Raw genomic sequence first — 13,272 nt, forward strand, 5'->3', positions numbered from 1 at the left:
CTCCCGCCGGGCTTCGGACTGCGCTTGCGCAGTTTCACACCGGGCTGGCGCGGCGTAAACAACCGGCTGGAGTCGGTTTATGGATTTCTCTGAGGACGGATTTTGGAATTAGCTCAGTGGCTGTCCAGATCTCATCAAAGGAGCCACCGCGTGCGGTGACTTGAGAGAATCTTTGTTGGCTGGTGCGGAGGGATCTGGACTCCGAGATTGTGGTGTGAGATGTGTTTTCTTATGAAACCCGACACTTGTGCAAAGTTAATTCCCGCCGAGAGGGAGAGAGTTGTACGTGAAACCCACGGTGAGGGGATGGATCATTTGTGAGGAGGTTTGCATGTGAAACGGTTTTGAGAAAGTTCGGGGGCGTGGCTGTGCGGTTCGCCCGCGTGCGTTCACGCGGTGAACTTGGCCCACTCATGCAGTGATCGTGATGTGGGTGTGTCATGTGGACGTTATAACTTTCTATTGATTGACTGAGACAGAGTTTGACTCAGTCGCCCTGGGTCGAGGACCATGGCGACAGCCTACCTCACATCAATCTCCAACTCTTTATTTTATCTTATTTATTATAAAATCATAGCTGTGTACATTAATGCAATCATAGGGCACCATACACTGGTTTTATATACCATTTGACATATTTTCATCACACTGGTTAACATAGCTTTCCTGGCATTTTTCTTAATTATTGTGGTAAGACATTTATATTCTACATTTAGTAAGTTTCACATGTACCCTTGTCAGATGCACGGTAGTTGTGATCCCACCAGTCACCCTCCCTTTCCTCCATCCCCATATTCTTAGGTTGTAACTGGGTTATAGCTTTCATATGAAAGCCATAAATTAGTTTCATAGTAGGGCTGAGTACGTTGGATACTTTTTCTTCCGTTCTTGAGATACTTTACTAAGAAGAATATGTTCCAGCTCCATCCATGTAAACATGAAAGAGGTAAAGTCTCCATCTTTCTTTAAGGCTGCATAATATTCCATGGTGTACATATACCATAATTTATTAATCCATTCGTGGATCAATGGGCACTTGGGCTTTTTCCATGACTTAGCAATTATGAATTGGGCTGCAATAAACATTCTGGTACAAATATCTTTGTTATAATGTGAATTTTGCTCTTCTGGGTATATACCTAGTAGAGGAATTAAAGGATTGAATGGTAGGTCTATTTTTAGATCTCTAAGTGTTCTCCAAACATCTTTCCAAAAGGAATGTATTAATTTGCATTCCCACCAGCAGTGTAGAAGTGTTCCCTTTTCTCCACATCCATGCCAACATCTCTGGTGTTAATCTCCAACTCTTGAGCTCAAGGCATCCTCCTGCCTCAGCCTCCTGAGTAGCTGGGACTATGCTGCCTGCCACCAGGCCCAGCTAGTTTTCTATTTTTAGTAGGGATCGGTTCTTGCTCTTTCTCAGGTTGATCTCAAAGTCGTGAGAGTGCTGGGATTACAGGCGTGAGCCACTGCGCCGGCCTGACCTTGTAACTTTCTTTGTGAGGCTATTCTGTGTTCACCTGTGACTACTGGATGAGGTGACTACAGGAGAAAGCTGGTTGCGACCAGGAAGAACTGAGATGGATGAATCACAGACACCTGAGGTAGGGCGACATCATCCTGAACTTTAGCTGTGTGCATAGGAGCAGTGAGAGGTGACTCTCTTGTGTATCATTGTGTGATTGAATGCAAGAGACCAGAGCTGAATGAGCGTGATGGAAGCTAGTACCCATTTTCTGCCAGAAGGGACAGATCGCTGGTAAAGGATTTTTTAACCTTGCTGGTAAAAAATTTTTTAATCCTCTCTCTCTGCCTCTCTCGGTCTCCGTCTCTCCCCCCCTTTCCTCTCTCTCTCTTTTCTCCCCTCTCTATATTTCTCTCCCCACTCCTCCTTGGTGTTGTCCTGCAACATCCCCCCGTCACCAATAAAGACCTTTAGTACAAGCCTTGGTGGTCTATGAGATCTCTGCGGGTGGAGTTTGGTGTCAGAAGCGGGATGTAATTAGGGAACACTCCCAAGGGTAGTTTCCACCTCTTCCAAGGGATTTTAGCTCCTGGGAGCTCCTTATCCTCTTCTCGCACTCCCGGTGCTGACCACCACATCGGCTTGTGTCGATTCGCCAAAGCACTCTAACCAGCACCCACCACCGGCCCCATCCAGACTTGGTAAGTACCCCTATGGGAGTAAATTTTCCCTAATCGTGGGGGTAAGTACCCCTATGGGAGTAAATTTTCCCTAATCGTGGGCTGGGTTGCTTACATTCCTGGTGATTCACCCGATTCTCGAGGGTTGAGTTCCCTATTCCCCTTGACCTTGTGTGGCTTAGCGCAGAGCTTCTAGCCTTCGCTGGAAAATTCCTGGCGCCAGGTCTCAAGCTCTCCACGGCCTCAAGGGCTTGACACTGCTCTAGTGTATGGTGACAACCGGCCTAGGCCGTGTTCTCGTTTTCTCAGCCAGCAACAAAGTAACAGAGATGTTCGTTCTTTGTCCTGGTCCTGGTGTGATTCTACTCACGCTTTATTTCTGCGACATGAGTGAAGCCATCCTAGCCCACCTAACTCCCCCTGGGGTGCTCCTTAGCCACCTGGTAGAATTAAGAAACTCTCTACCCGGGTTTAACCACTTTATTTAATTTTTCTTTAATTCAAAACTTATATAACTATTGTAAGCACCTTGGCAAATGGAGCAAGGTCCTCTACGTTCAGAACTTCTTATATCTTAAAACCAAGCCTAATTTTGTTCGAATAATTCCAAAACTCTCATAACAAAGGGCTCTCCTACTGTATCTCCCTAAACCAAACCTATTTCACCCGGCAAATAAACCTATTTAAAAAAAGAAAGATTTTTTAATCTTACTGAGAGACCAGTAACTCTTATCAATAAGTGTAATATCAGGAAATTTTGCTTGTTTTAGAAAAGCGATTCTGCTGTGTCTGATTGTGCTGTGTCCTATGCGTGAGATGGTTTGCACTTGAGACTGCCACTGGGAGGCGACATGGAGTGAAATCAGTGAAGTACAGTTGGCCCTTGTATCTGTAGGTTCCCCCTCTGTGGATTCAACCAACTCCAATTAAAAATATAACATTAAAAAAAATGATTGTGACTACACCAAACTTGTACAAACCTTTTTCTTGTCATTATTTTCTAGATACAGTTTTTACAACTATTTACGTATTTACATTGTATTAGATAATCTATATTTAAAGTAATCCAGAAGAGGGCAGCACCTGTGGCTCAAAGGAGTAAGGCACCGGCCCCATATACAGGAGATGGGGGATTCAAACCCCGCCCTGGCCAAAAACTGCAAAAATAAAAATATAAAATAAAAACTGAACAATTATTAAATAAATAAACAAAGTATCCAGAAGAGGTGGACACTGTAGGTCAGTGGTTAGCCCCACACACCAGGGGTGGCAAGTTTGAGTCTTGCCTCAGCCAGATAAAAAAATAAAGTATACAGAAAGATATGCATAGGTTACATACAAATACTGTACCATTTTATATAACAATATTAAGTAGGCATGGATTTTTGGCACGGGGGTGTCCTGGAACTAATCCCTCACAGAGGTCACGTATATGGCCCCCACACACACTATGAAGGTTGACTGTACATAAAAGTGGTTTGTGAATTCAAGTCTCTGGATGAATTGTATGACAGTGATAGGGCAAGTGATTTTACTGTTGAGGCTTGAGGTTGATGTGTGGGTTTTAAAGGATTATAATTGAGTAGGAGATCTTGTGAGATTTGGTATGATTCTATGTGTGTTTGAATGTGACTTAATGTGAGTTAAAATGAGAATGAAAGATGGTGTATGAGGTTATCCTAATGTAGTAACTACATAAGAGATTGCAAGGATCTGGGACCCATGGATATTGTGCGTTGAGGGAACGGAAATAATCAGACCTTCAAGGATTACTTTTTGAGGGAGTTTTGGCAGAAGCATTTCATGTAAGGCAGGCAAATCCATATCCTTCCTTGGATTGGACTATTTCTTTCTTTTTTTTTTGTAGAGACAGAGTCTCACTGTACCGCCCTCAGGTACAGTGCCGTGGCCTCACACAGCTCACAGCAACCTCTAACTCTTGGGCTTACGCGATTCTCTTGCCTCAGCCTCCCGAGCAGCTGGGACTACAGGCGCCCACCACAACACCCGGCTATTTTTTTGTTGCAGTTTGGCCGGGGTTTGAACCCGCCACCCTCGGCATATGGGGCCGGCGCCCTACTCACTGAGCCACAGGCGCCGCCCCTGGATTGGACTATTTCAATAAGCAAAGAATATTGCTTCTTCTTTGATGGAAACAGCTTGATGCAATCAATCTGCCACCAGAAAATGAGGCACACGGTGTTGGTCTCTACACAGTCACCATAGTATATACCATAGGTCCCTCTTGGAAGGCTAGCACTTGGGGAGGCCAAGGAAGGAGGATTGATTTGAGACCATGAGTTATACCAGCCTAAGCATGAGGGAGACCCCATGTCTACAAAACAATAGAAAAATTAACTGGGATTGATGGCACATGCCTATAGTCCTAGCTGCTCAAGAGGTTGAGATAGGAAGACCAAAGGAGCCCAAGAGTTTGAGGTCACAGTGAGCTATGAGATATCACCTTATACCTGTTACATTGGGTGTTATCAAAAAGATGAAAGGTATGTGTTGGAGAGGATGAGTAGAAAAAGGGAACCCGGGCGGCGCCTGTGGCTCAGTGAGCAGGGCGCCGGCCCCATATGCCGAGGGTGGCGGGTTCAAACCCAGCCCCAGCCAAACTGCAACAAAAAAATAGCCGGGCGTTGTGGCAGGCGCCTGTAGTCCCAGCTACTTGGGAGGCTGAGGCAGGACAATCGCCTAAGCCCAGGAGTTGGAGGTTGCTGTGAGCTGTGTGATGCCACGGCACTCTACCGAGGGCAATAAAGTGAAACTCTTGTCTCTACAAAAAAAAAAGAAAAAAGAAAAAGGGAACCCTTGCACACTGTTGGTTACACTGTAAATTAGTATAGCTATTTTGGGAGACAGTATGGAGGTTACTTTATGATCCAGTAATCCCACTACTGGATGTTCACCCAAAGGAACTAAAATCAGTATGTTGAAGAGATGTCTGCACTGTCATGTTCATTGTAGCATGATTCACAATAACCCCAACATGGAAACAAACTAAGTGTACATCAGTCAATGAGTGGGTTTATAAAAGGTGGCATATACACACATATATATAATATATATACATATATTAAAAAATAACCAAGAAATCTAATCATGTGGGGTAACATAGATGAACCTAGAGGCATTATATTAAGTGACATAAGCCAGACACATAGAGACAAATACTGTATTATCTCACTTATAGGTGGAATCTAAAAAGTCAAATTCATAGAACTAGAGAGTAGAAAAGTAAACCCGAGCCTGGTGTGGGGTGGGGTTGATGGGAAAGGAGAAATGTAGGTCAATGGTCAGTTATATAAGAGAAATAAGTTTTGGTGTTCTACTGCATAGCACAGTAACTATAATTAATAATAATATTTATTTCAAAATAGCTTAAACAGAGGATTTTTTTTTTTTGAGACAGAGTCTAAATATGTTGCCCTGGGTAGAGTGCAGTGGCATAGCGTAATAGCTCACAGCAACCTCCAACTCAGGCTCAAGCAATCCTCTTGCCTCAGTTTTTCTATTTTCTTTTTTTTTTTTGTCCCGGGCTGGGTTTGAACCCGCCACCTCCGGTATATGGGGCTGGTGCCCTACTCCTTTGAGCCACAGGCGCAGCCCCTATATATATATATTTTTTTTTTTTTGAGACAGAGTCTCACTATGTTGCCCTCAGTAGGGTGCTGTGGCATCACAGCTCCCAGCAACCTCCAACCAACTCTTGGGTTTAAGTGATTATCTTGCCTCAGCCTCCCGAGTAGCTGGGACTACAGGCGCCCTCCACAATGCTGGGCTATTTTTGTTGCAGTTGACGCTGCTGTTTTAGCTGGCGGGGCTGGGTTCAAAGCTGCCACCCTTGGTATATGGGGCCGGTGCCCTACCTACTGAGCCAAAGGCGCCGCCCCAGTTTTTCTATTTTTAGTAGAGACAGGGTCTCGAGCAATCAACCAGCCTGAGCCTCCTCCCAGAGTGCTATGATTACAGGCATGAGCCACCGTGCCCGGCCACTAAACATATGTGAGGTGAAGGATATGCTAATTATCTTGATATTATCATTCTACAATGTATACATGTATGGAAACATCACGTTGCACTCCGTAAATATATACAGTTGTCATCAATTAAAAAAGAAAAAGACCGGCTAGGCGCCTGTGGCTCAAGCGGTTAGGGCACCAGCCACATACACCTGAGCTGGCGGGTTTGAATCCAGCCCGGGCCCACCAAACAACAATGACAGCTGCAACCAAAAAATAGCCGGGTTTTGGGGCAGGCGCCTGTAATCCCAACTACCTGGAGGCGGAGGTAGGAGAATCGCCGGAGCCCAGGAGTTGGAGGTTGCTGGGAGCTGTGATGCCACAGCACTCTACCCACCACCCACCCCCCAAAAAAAGCTCGGCACTCATAGCTCAGCAGTTAGGGCACCGGCAACATACACCAAGGCTGGAAGGTTCAAACCCGGTCCGGGCCTGCCAAACAACGACAACTACAACAAAAAAATAGCCAGGCATTGTAGGGAACGCCTGTAGTCCCAGCTACTTGGGAGGCTGAGGCAAGAGACTCGCTTAAGCCCAAGGTTTGAAGTTGCTGTGAGCTGTGACACTACAGCACTCTACTGGTGGTGACATAGTGAGACACTGACTCAAAAATAATAATAATAAAAAGAAAAAACAGAGAAACCTAAAACAATTGTCCATTTTGGACATTTTATTGTAAATCCTTTCTCTCCTGTGCATAGACTTACTTACCTTTAAAAAATAGAATCAGCTAAATGTTACTATCCCAAAGCCCACTTTCCTCATCTAACACCAGTAAACATTTTCCCATGCCAACAGGTAGTGGTCACATTATCCAATCTAATAGCTGTATATTTTTTAATAGCTGGAGTTGTAGCTTCGACCACAGTCTTCACAGGCACAGATGGTTTCAACAGACCCCTCAGACCCAACGTTAAATCCAGAACTGCAGAAATGAAGTTCTTTCTACCTGTTACACAGGCGAAATCACAGAATTTAAAAGCTTCTAACATCGCACCAAGTTCGAGCAGCAATTGTCAAAGGATTGGTGGTCTCAAACACCAGTGTCACACACCCCACATCACAGGCGGCCACAGTCACCCAAAAGCTCCTGCCTCTGAGCAGTAAACACGAGCAACAATTATGCACCTGTCACAGCCTTAGCACCGCGTACACATCACGCCTCATCAAGATCACAAATGTTCACACGCACGGACATGTGCATACACAGGCCGGAGCTAAAGGCTCTGCACTTCCTGTACGCGCCGGGGAAGCTCAGGACTTCCTCAGAGTCAGCGGACCGAGACTTGATTCACCGCTCGCAGTCAGACAACTTTGAGAACTTTAAAGTGAGGAACTGGAGAAGGCCGCCCGGGGTCCTATGGGAAATGTAGTCCAAGGCCGGAAACGCCCGGATGGCCAGAAGGCGCGCGCGTAGCCGGTGGTCCTGAGAAACGTGCCGCGCAGGTACCTGGGAGGTACAGCTGCGCAGAAGTGCGCAGGCGTGGACTCCGTAGTGGCCGAAGGTGAGGCTGGTGAGTCCAGTGGACGCGGAGGAAGCGGGTGATGGCGGGACCCATTGCGAAGGCCCAGATGGGCGACGGGAAGCTGAATCGAGGAAAATAGGTGAGGAAATTGAGAGTTTGGGCCCAGAGAAGGTGGGGGAGAAAAGCAAGAACCTAGGCAAAGGAAAGAACCAGGAGCGCGGGCGGGGGAGCGCCGAAAACGGAACCGGGAGTCAGAGGCGGGTGCGAGCTCAGCGAGGGCAGGAATTGTGTCTGTTTTCTCCCCACCGCGGCCTGGTACACAACAGGCGCTCGGCTTATGTGGCTTTTTGCGCCTGTCCTTGTGTGCTGAGAGGAGGCATGTGTTACACTGCGTGACGTGAAACGGATTGATGAAAGTGGTAGGTTCTCTGCGTGTGTCAAGTTTTAAATTAGGTGCAAGCCAATCTGTGCTTCAGACTATATCCCACTTTAGAGAGGCGACAGTAGGGGATTATGAATGAAATTTTGTTACTTTTTGTAGAAGTATGTATGAACATTGTGATACTGGGCCTGACATGGAGACCTATGGGATTATAACTGTTGTTATACAGTTATACAACTATGCATATGTCTTAATTTTTTAGTATTTTGTGTGCACAATCCAAGATGACTGTGAACGTGCCTCGTTCCATGACCTCAAGTGGAATGCTTGAGAAATTGGGTGCTGACTAGGTGTGTATTGGTTAGAGTTTCTTAATATTGGCCATTTTACAGGCCTGTAGAATTTGACTCTGCAGCAATTAGACAAGTAAAATTAGAGATTTTTAAAATAGAGAGGGAGAGGTAAAATAATGTTCAGATGGCGGGTTCATATATTTGAAAACCTCATATTGTCTATTAGCTAACTTGTTGAAATGAGTGGGACACCACTCTGCGCATACACAAAAAACTTTCTTCCAAAACTTCCACTCCCAAAATTTCTATTTGGCGCTCGGCACCCGTAGTTCAGTGGTTAGGGTGCCGGCCACATAACACTGGGGCTGCTGGGTTGGAATCCAGCCCAAGCCTGCTAAACAACAATAACAGCAACAACAACAACAACAAATAGCTAGGCATTGTGGCAGGCGCCTGTAGTCCCAGCTACTTGGGAGGCTGAGACAGGAGAATTGCTTAAGCCAAAGAGTTTGAGCTTGCTTTGATCTGTAACCTGACAGCTCTCTACCAAGGCTTGACATAGACGCGTCTCAAAAAAAATTTTTTTTCTTTTTTTTTTCTATTTGGACGAATTTTTTCCTTTGCTGATAAATTCCTGGGATCAATAATTTCTTCATACATTATTTAGATAATAAACTCTGTTGAATACTTAAGCACAAGATCATAATCATTTGTGTTCATGGTAGAAATCAAACTTTATAGACTTTTTTTAAAAGCAGAAACTCGGCCGAAGCCATGCCTCACGCCTGTATTCCCAGCACTCTGGGAGCCCGAGACTGGTGGATCCCCTCAGCTCACAGGTTGGAGACCAGCCTGAGCAAGAGCAAGACCTGGTCTCTAAAAATAGCCAGCCAGTGGCGGGTGCCTGTAGTCCCAGCTGCTTAGGAAGCTGAGACAAGAGAACGCTTGAGCCCAAGAGTTTGAGGTTGCTGTGAGCTGTGACGCCACGGCACTCTACTAGGGAGACATAATATGACTGTCTCCAAAACAACAACAAAAATTCAGAACCCTCTCCCTTCTACTGGAAGCCTGCAGTGTGAAAGTATACCTGATCGGTTTCTTCTTTAATCCCTCTATCTCCTCTTTACTACCTGTAGGTGGGTAGTCTTCAGCTCAGATGGACTAGGCATTGGTAAAGGAATGAGATGTCAGAAATCAGGCTAACATGACTGCTGCTGCTGTGATTTAGCATAAGTCATCTCTTACCTTGTGAGAGAACTTGCTGCTGCAAACCTCCAGAGATATACGTCTCTTCTCATGCGTACAGCCTCTTCTCCAGCTGCCTGCTCAGTGCTTCCTCTTGGCATGCAGTGGTCCACCTGCTCTGGTAGGTTCATATGTCCAGTTGGTCCTTTTAGATTAGATTCAAGACAACACAGGCAGCCTCCATCCATGGTGTCTAAGGTGCTAGTGCTAAGGTGAGAATTAGCCACCTCAGTTACTTTGCCCTCCCAAACTCTGTAAACATTACATTTTTGCCAAAAATTCTCTCACTTTCATTCTTAGTAGTATCAGGGTCTGAAGGGCCCCTTGTTGTTATAATGGGGGGAAATGAACCTACTTTTTTTTTCCCCTGGAAAACATTGTTCTAAAAATAACTTACTCTCATAAGAGACATTCCTCTCCCTGGCCACTTAGAATAGGAATTAAATTAATTGTAACAAAACTTTATGGTCAGTGGTTATAAGATACTATTTTAGAATGAGGACTTTTGTTTGGATGGTCTTTGGTACTTACCAGCTGAGACTGAGGCAAAAAGATTTCTAAGCTATCATCTTGTTAAAAATGAATGATGACGGCTTGGCGCCTGTGGCTCAAGCGGCTAAGGCACCAGCCACATACACCTGAGCTGGCGGGTTCGAATCCAGCCTGTGCCTGCCAAACAACAATGATGGCTGCAACCGAAAAATAGCTGGGTATTGTGGCAGGCGCCTGTAATCCCAGCTACTTGGGAGGCGAAGGCAGAAGAATTGCTTGAGCCCAGGAGTTGGAAATTGCTGTGAGCTGTGATGCCACGGCAATCTACCCAGGGCGACTGCTTGAGGCTCTGTCTCAAAAAAAAGAATGATGACAATAATTAGAAAATTCAGGAGAAAAAAAGAAGATTGCTGGAAAAATTCTTAAATCAATAAGCTTTGTGTGTGCATGTGTGGGTATTAGAAAACTATTATTTGTATGATGTGTTTTTAAAAAGCATGCTTAAAAATTAAGAATTGAAAAAAATAAAAACAAATAAAAATTAAACTAGACTTGGGCGGCGCCTGTGGCTCAGTGAGTAGGGCGCCGGCCCCATATGCCGAGGGTGACGGGTTCAAACCCAGTCCCGGCCAAACTGCAACAGAAAAATAGCCGGGCGTTGTGGCGGGCGCCTGTAGTTCCAGCTACTCGGGAGGCTAAGGCAAGAGAATCGCGTAAGCCCAAGAGTTGGAGGTTGCTGTGAGCCGTGTGACGCCACAGCACTCTACCCGAGGGCGGTACAGTGAGACTCTGTCTCTACAAAAAAAAAAAAAAAATTAAACTAGACTTAAATAAAAGAATAGGAAGGCACAACATGATAAAATGCCCAAACTTCTTACTGTTTCATGCAATTCCATTAACATGTTAATATAAATCTTTTGAACTTTCTTTTTTTTTGTAGAGACAGAGTCTCACTTTATGGCCCTCGGCAGAGTGCCGTGGCCTCACACAGCTCACAGCAACCTCCAACTCCTGGGGCTTAAGCGATCCTCTTGCCTCAGCCTCCAGAGTAGCTGGGACTACAGGCGCCCGCCACAACGCCCGGCTATTTTTGTGAGCCACAGGCGCCGCCCAAATCTTTTGAACTTTCTAAAGTTAGGAGAAAATGAAGAGACCAGCAATTCTTTTTTTTTTTTTCTTTTTTTGAGACAGAGTCTCAAGCTGTCGCCCTGGGCAGAGTGCTGTGGCATCACAGCTCACAGCAACCTCAAACTCTTGGATTTAAGCGATTCTTTTGCCTCAACCTCCCATGTACCTGAGACTACAGGCGCTCCCCACACCTGGCTATTTTTTGGTTGTAGTTGTTACTGTTTGGCAGGCCTGGGCTGGATTCAAACCCGCCAGCTCTGGTGTATGTGGCTAGCACCTTAGCCTCTGAGCTACAGGCACCGAGCTGAGAGACCAGCAATTCTAAGAGAAAAATAATCAGAGGGAACTAGCACTAGTAGATACTAAAATATGTTTTAAAACTCTGATAAATGCAGGGTGATCCTGGCAATTAAGTGAACATATCAGTGGAAATAAGTATAAAGCCAAGATCTACTCACATATATAAGATAATAAAATATGTGATAGAGGTGGTAGTTTTGAGTGGAGGAAATAGAGATTATTGAATACTTGTGGTCCTAAACTAGATGGGCAAATGATTTTTAAATTTTATTTTTGCCTGGAAAAACCATCGTCAAATGAGAAACTGTAAAAAAATTATTTACAACTCATACCCAGGTAAAGGATTAATTTTTTTCCTTTAAAAAAGTGTACTACCAATTAAAAACCTAAAAATAAAGTAATAGAAAAATGAAATAAATTTAAAGAGACCTAGCACATAGATAAGAAACTAAAAATATTTTTTAAATTCATGAAAGAAGCTAATCTTCTTTCATAATAAGAAAACTAAAAACTAGAACAACAGTTATACACCTGTTAGGTCAGTGTAAAAAAATTTGAATCAGTAGCATTCCTTAAGGTGTGGGGTGATACCTATCATTCTCATGTATTGCTGTTGATGATGTAAATGTACAGACTTATCTCAAGAATGGAAAAAAAAGCATCTGATTTACTCAATACTACTATGAAATCAATATATGAATCGCCTACCCACTCATATGAATAGCAAAACATAACTATAGTCCAGAAAGTAGAAAGGGGGAGGGAGGATATGGGAGGAGGGTGGGTATTTGGGAGGACTTCACCTAATATGCATGATGCAGTGGTACATTTGAAAACTATTAAGAAATGAGTATAATTGTTAGCCGGGCGTTGTGGCGGGCGCCTGTAGTCCCAGCTGCTCGGGAGGCTGAGGCAAGAGAATCGCGTAAGCCCAAGAGTTAGAGGTTGCTGTGAGCCGTGTGACGCCACGGCACTCTACCCGAGGGCGGTACAGTGAGACTCTGTCTCTACAAAAAAAAAAAAGATGAAATGAGTATAATTGTGATGGATGTGTTAGTTCAATGTAAGCATTTCACGTTGTATATCGAAGCAGTACCCTTAACTCTATGAATGTATCAATGTACAAAGTTATGATTTAATAAAAATAAAAAAATGCACTGAAAAAATGGTACAGACTTGATGGAGAGCAGCTTGGAAATAGTAACAGTAGGCTGCTTAGGATAGAAAAGGCAGTGCTTGAGGGGTGAAAAGCTTGTGGAAAATCCATCCTGCTGCCCCAGGAGGCTATTATCTCTGGCCTTGGGGATGAGATAGGATTTGTCTGGCCTGTCTCTCCTCTATATTTATGTGGAAAGTGCAGAGTGGACTAGGACCTATAACAAGGGAAATGGAGGCAGTTTTAATTGAGTTATAAGTTGTAAAAGAGCAGTAGGCAAGTGTGGCCTCATGTGACTTTTTTTTTATCTTGGCTTCACCTTTTTAGGAACTGCCCCTTTTCTAAAGAGGAGTACAAAGGAAAGACTGCTCATCTCTTGCAGATCTTGAAATCATGGCTCAGGTGAGGTGATGGTTCCTCTCTCCTTTCTGAAAGTCTCTTTTCTTTTTCTTTTTAAAAATATTTCAGCATTTGCCTTGTCCTAAATCTTCCAATCTTTTTCAAGAAATTGGTCCCCATCTCTTCCTGTATTGGTCAGATAAGCCTCTTCCACAAATACTACTAATTTTAGCCAATGTTCGTACATTAAGTAGTTATATTATTCACCATCTCCTTTCTCAGTCTTCTCTTAGAAACT

The 13,272-nt window shown here is 44.3% G+C and overlaps 1 protein-coding gene and 1 long non-coding RNA gene across 10 annotated transcripts in view; both read left to right on the top strand.

The window, feature by feature from the left end:
• Positions 1–21: 21 nt before the first annotated feature.
• On the top strand, positions 22–3,105 carry LOC128595417 (uncharacterized). Its single transcript, XR_008382920.1, has 3 exons — positions 22–298; positions 1,424–2,166; positions 2,916–3,105. It is a non-coding gene; the product is annotated as an uncharacterized LOC128595417 (long non-coding RNA).
• Positions 3,106–6,875: 3,770 nt separating this feature from the next.
• Positions 6,876–13,272, top strand: part of ZNF565 (zinc finger protein 565) — an 80,872-nt gene continuing 74,475 nt past the window's right edge. Inside the window, exons 1-3 of one of the 9 annotated variants that reach the window (XM_053603948.1) lie at positions 6,876–7,778; positions 9,451–9,680; positions 12,963–13,037. In XM_053603948.1, coding sequence (XP_053459923.1) covers positions 13,029–13,037 — 9 coding nt within the window. In that variant the 5' untranslated portion in view covers positions 6,876–7,778; positions 9,451–9,680; positions 12,963–13,028. The remainder of the gene's footprint in view (positions 7,779–9,450; positions 9,681–12,962; positions 13,038–13,272) is intronic. The other 8 variants (XM_053603940.1, XM_053603945.1, XM_053603941.1 and 5 more) reach the window with 8 other exon arrangements.

This window comes from Nycticebus coucang, chromosome 10 (genome assembly GCF_027406575.1).
Source record: "Nycticebus coucang isolate mNycCou1 chromosome 10, mNycCou1.pri, whole genome shotgun sequence".
Lineage (NCBI taxonomy): Eukaryota > Metazoa > Chordata > Mammalia > Primates > Lorisidae > Nycticebus > Nycticebus coucang.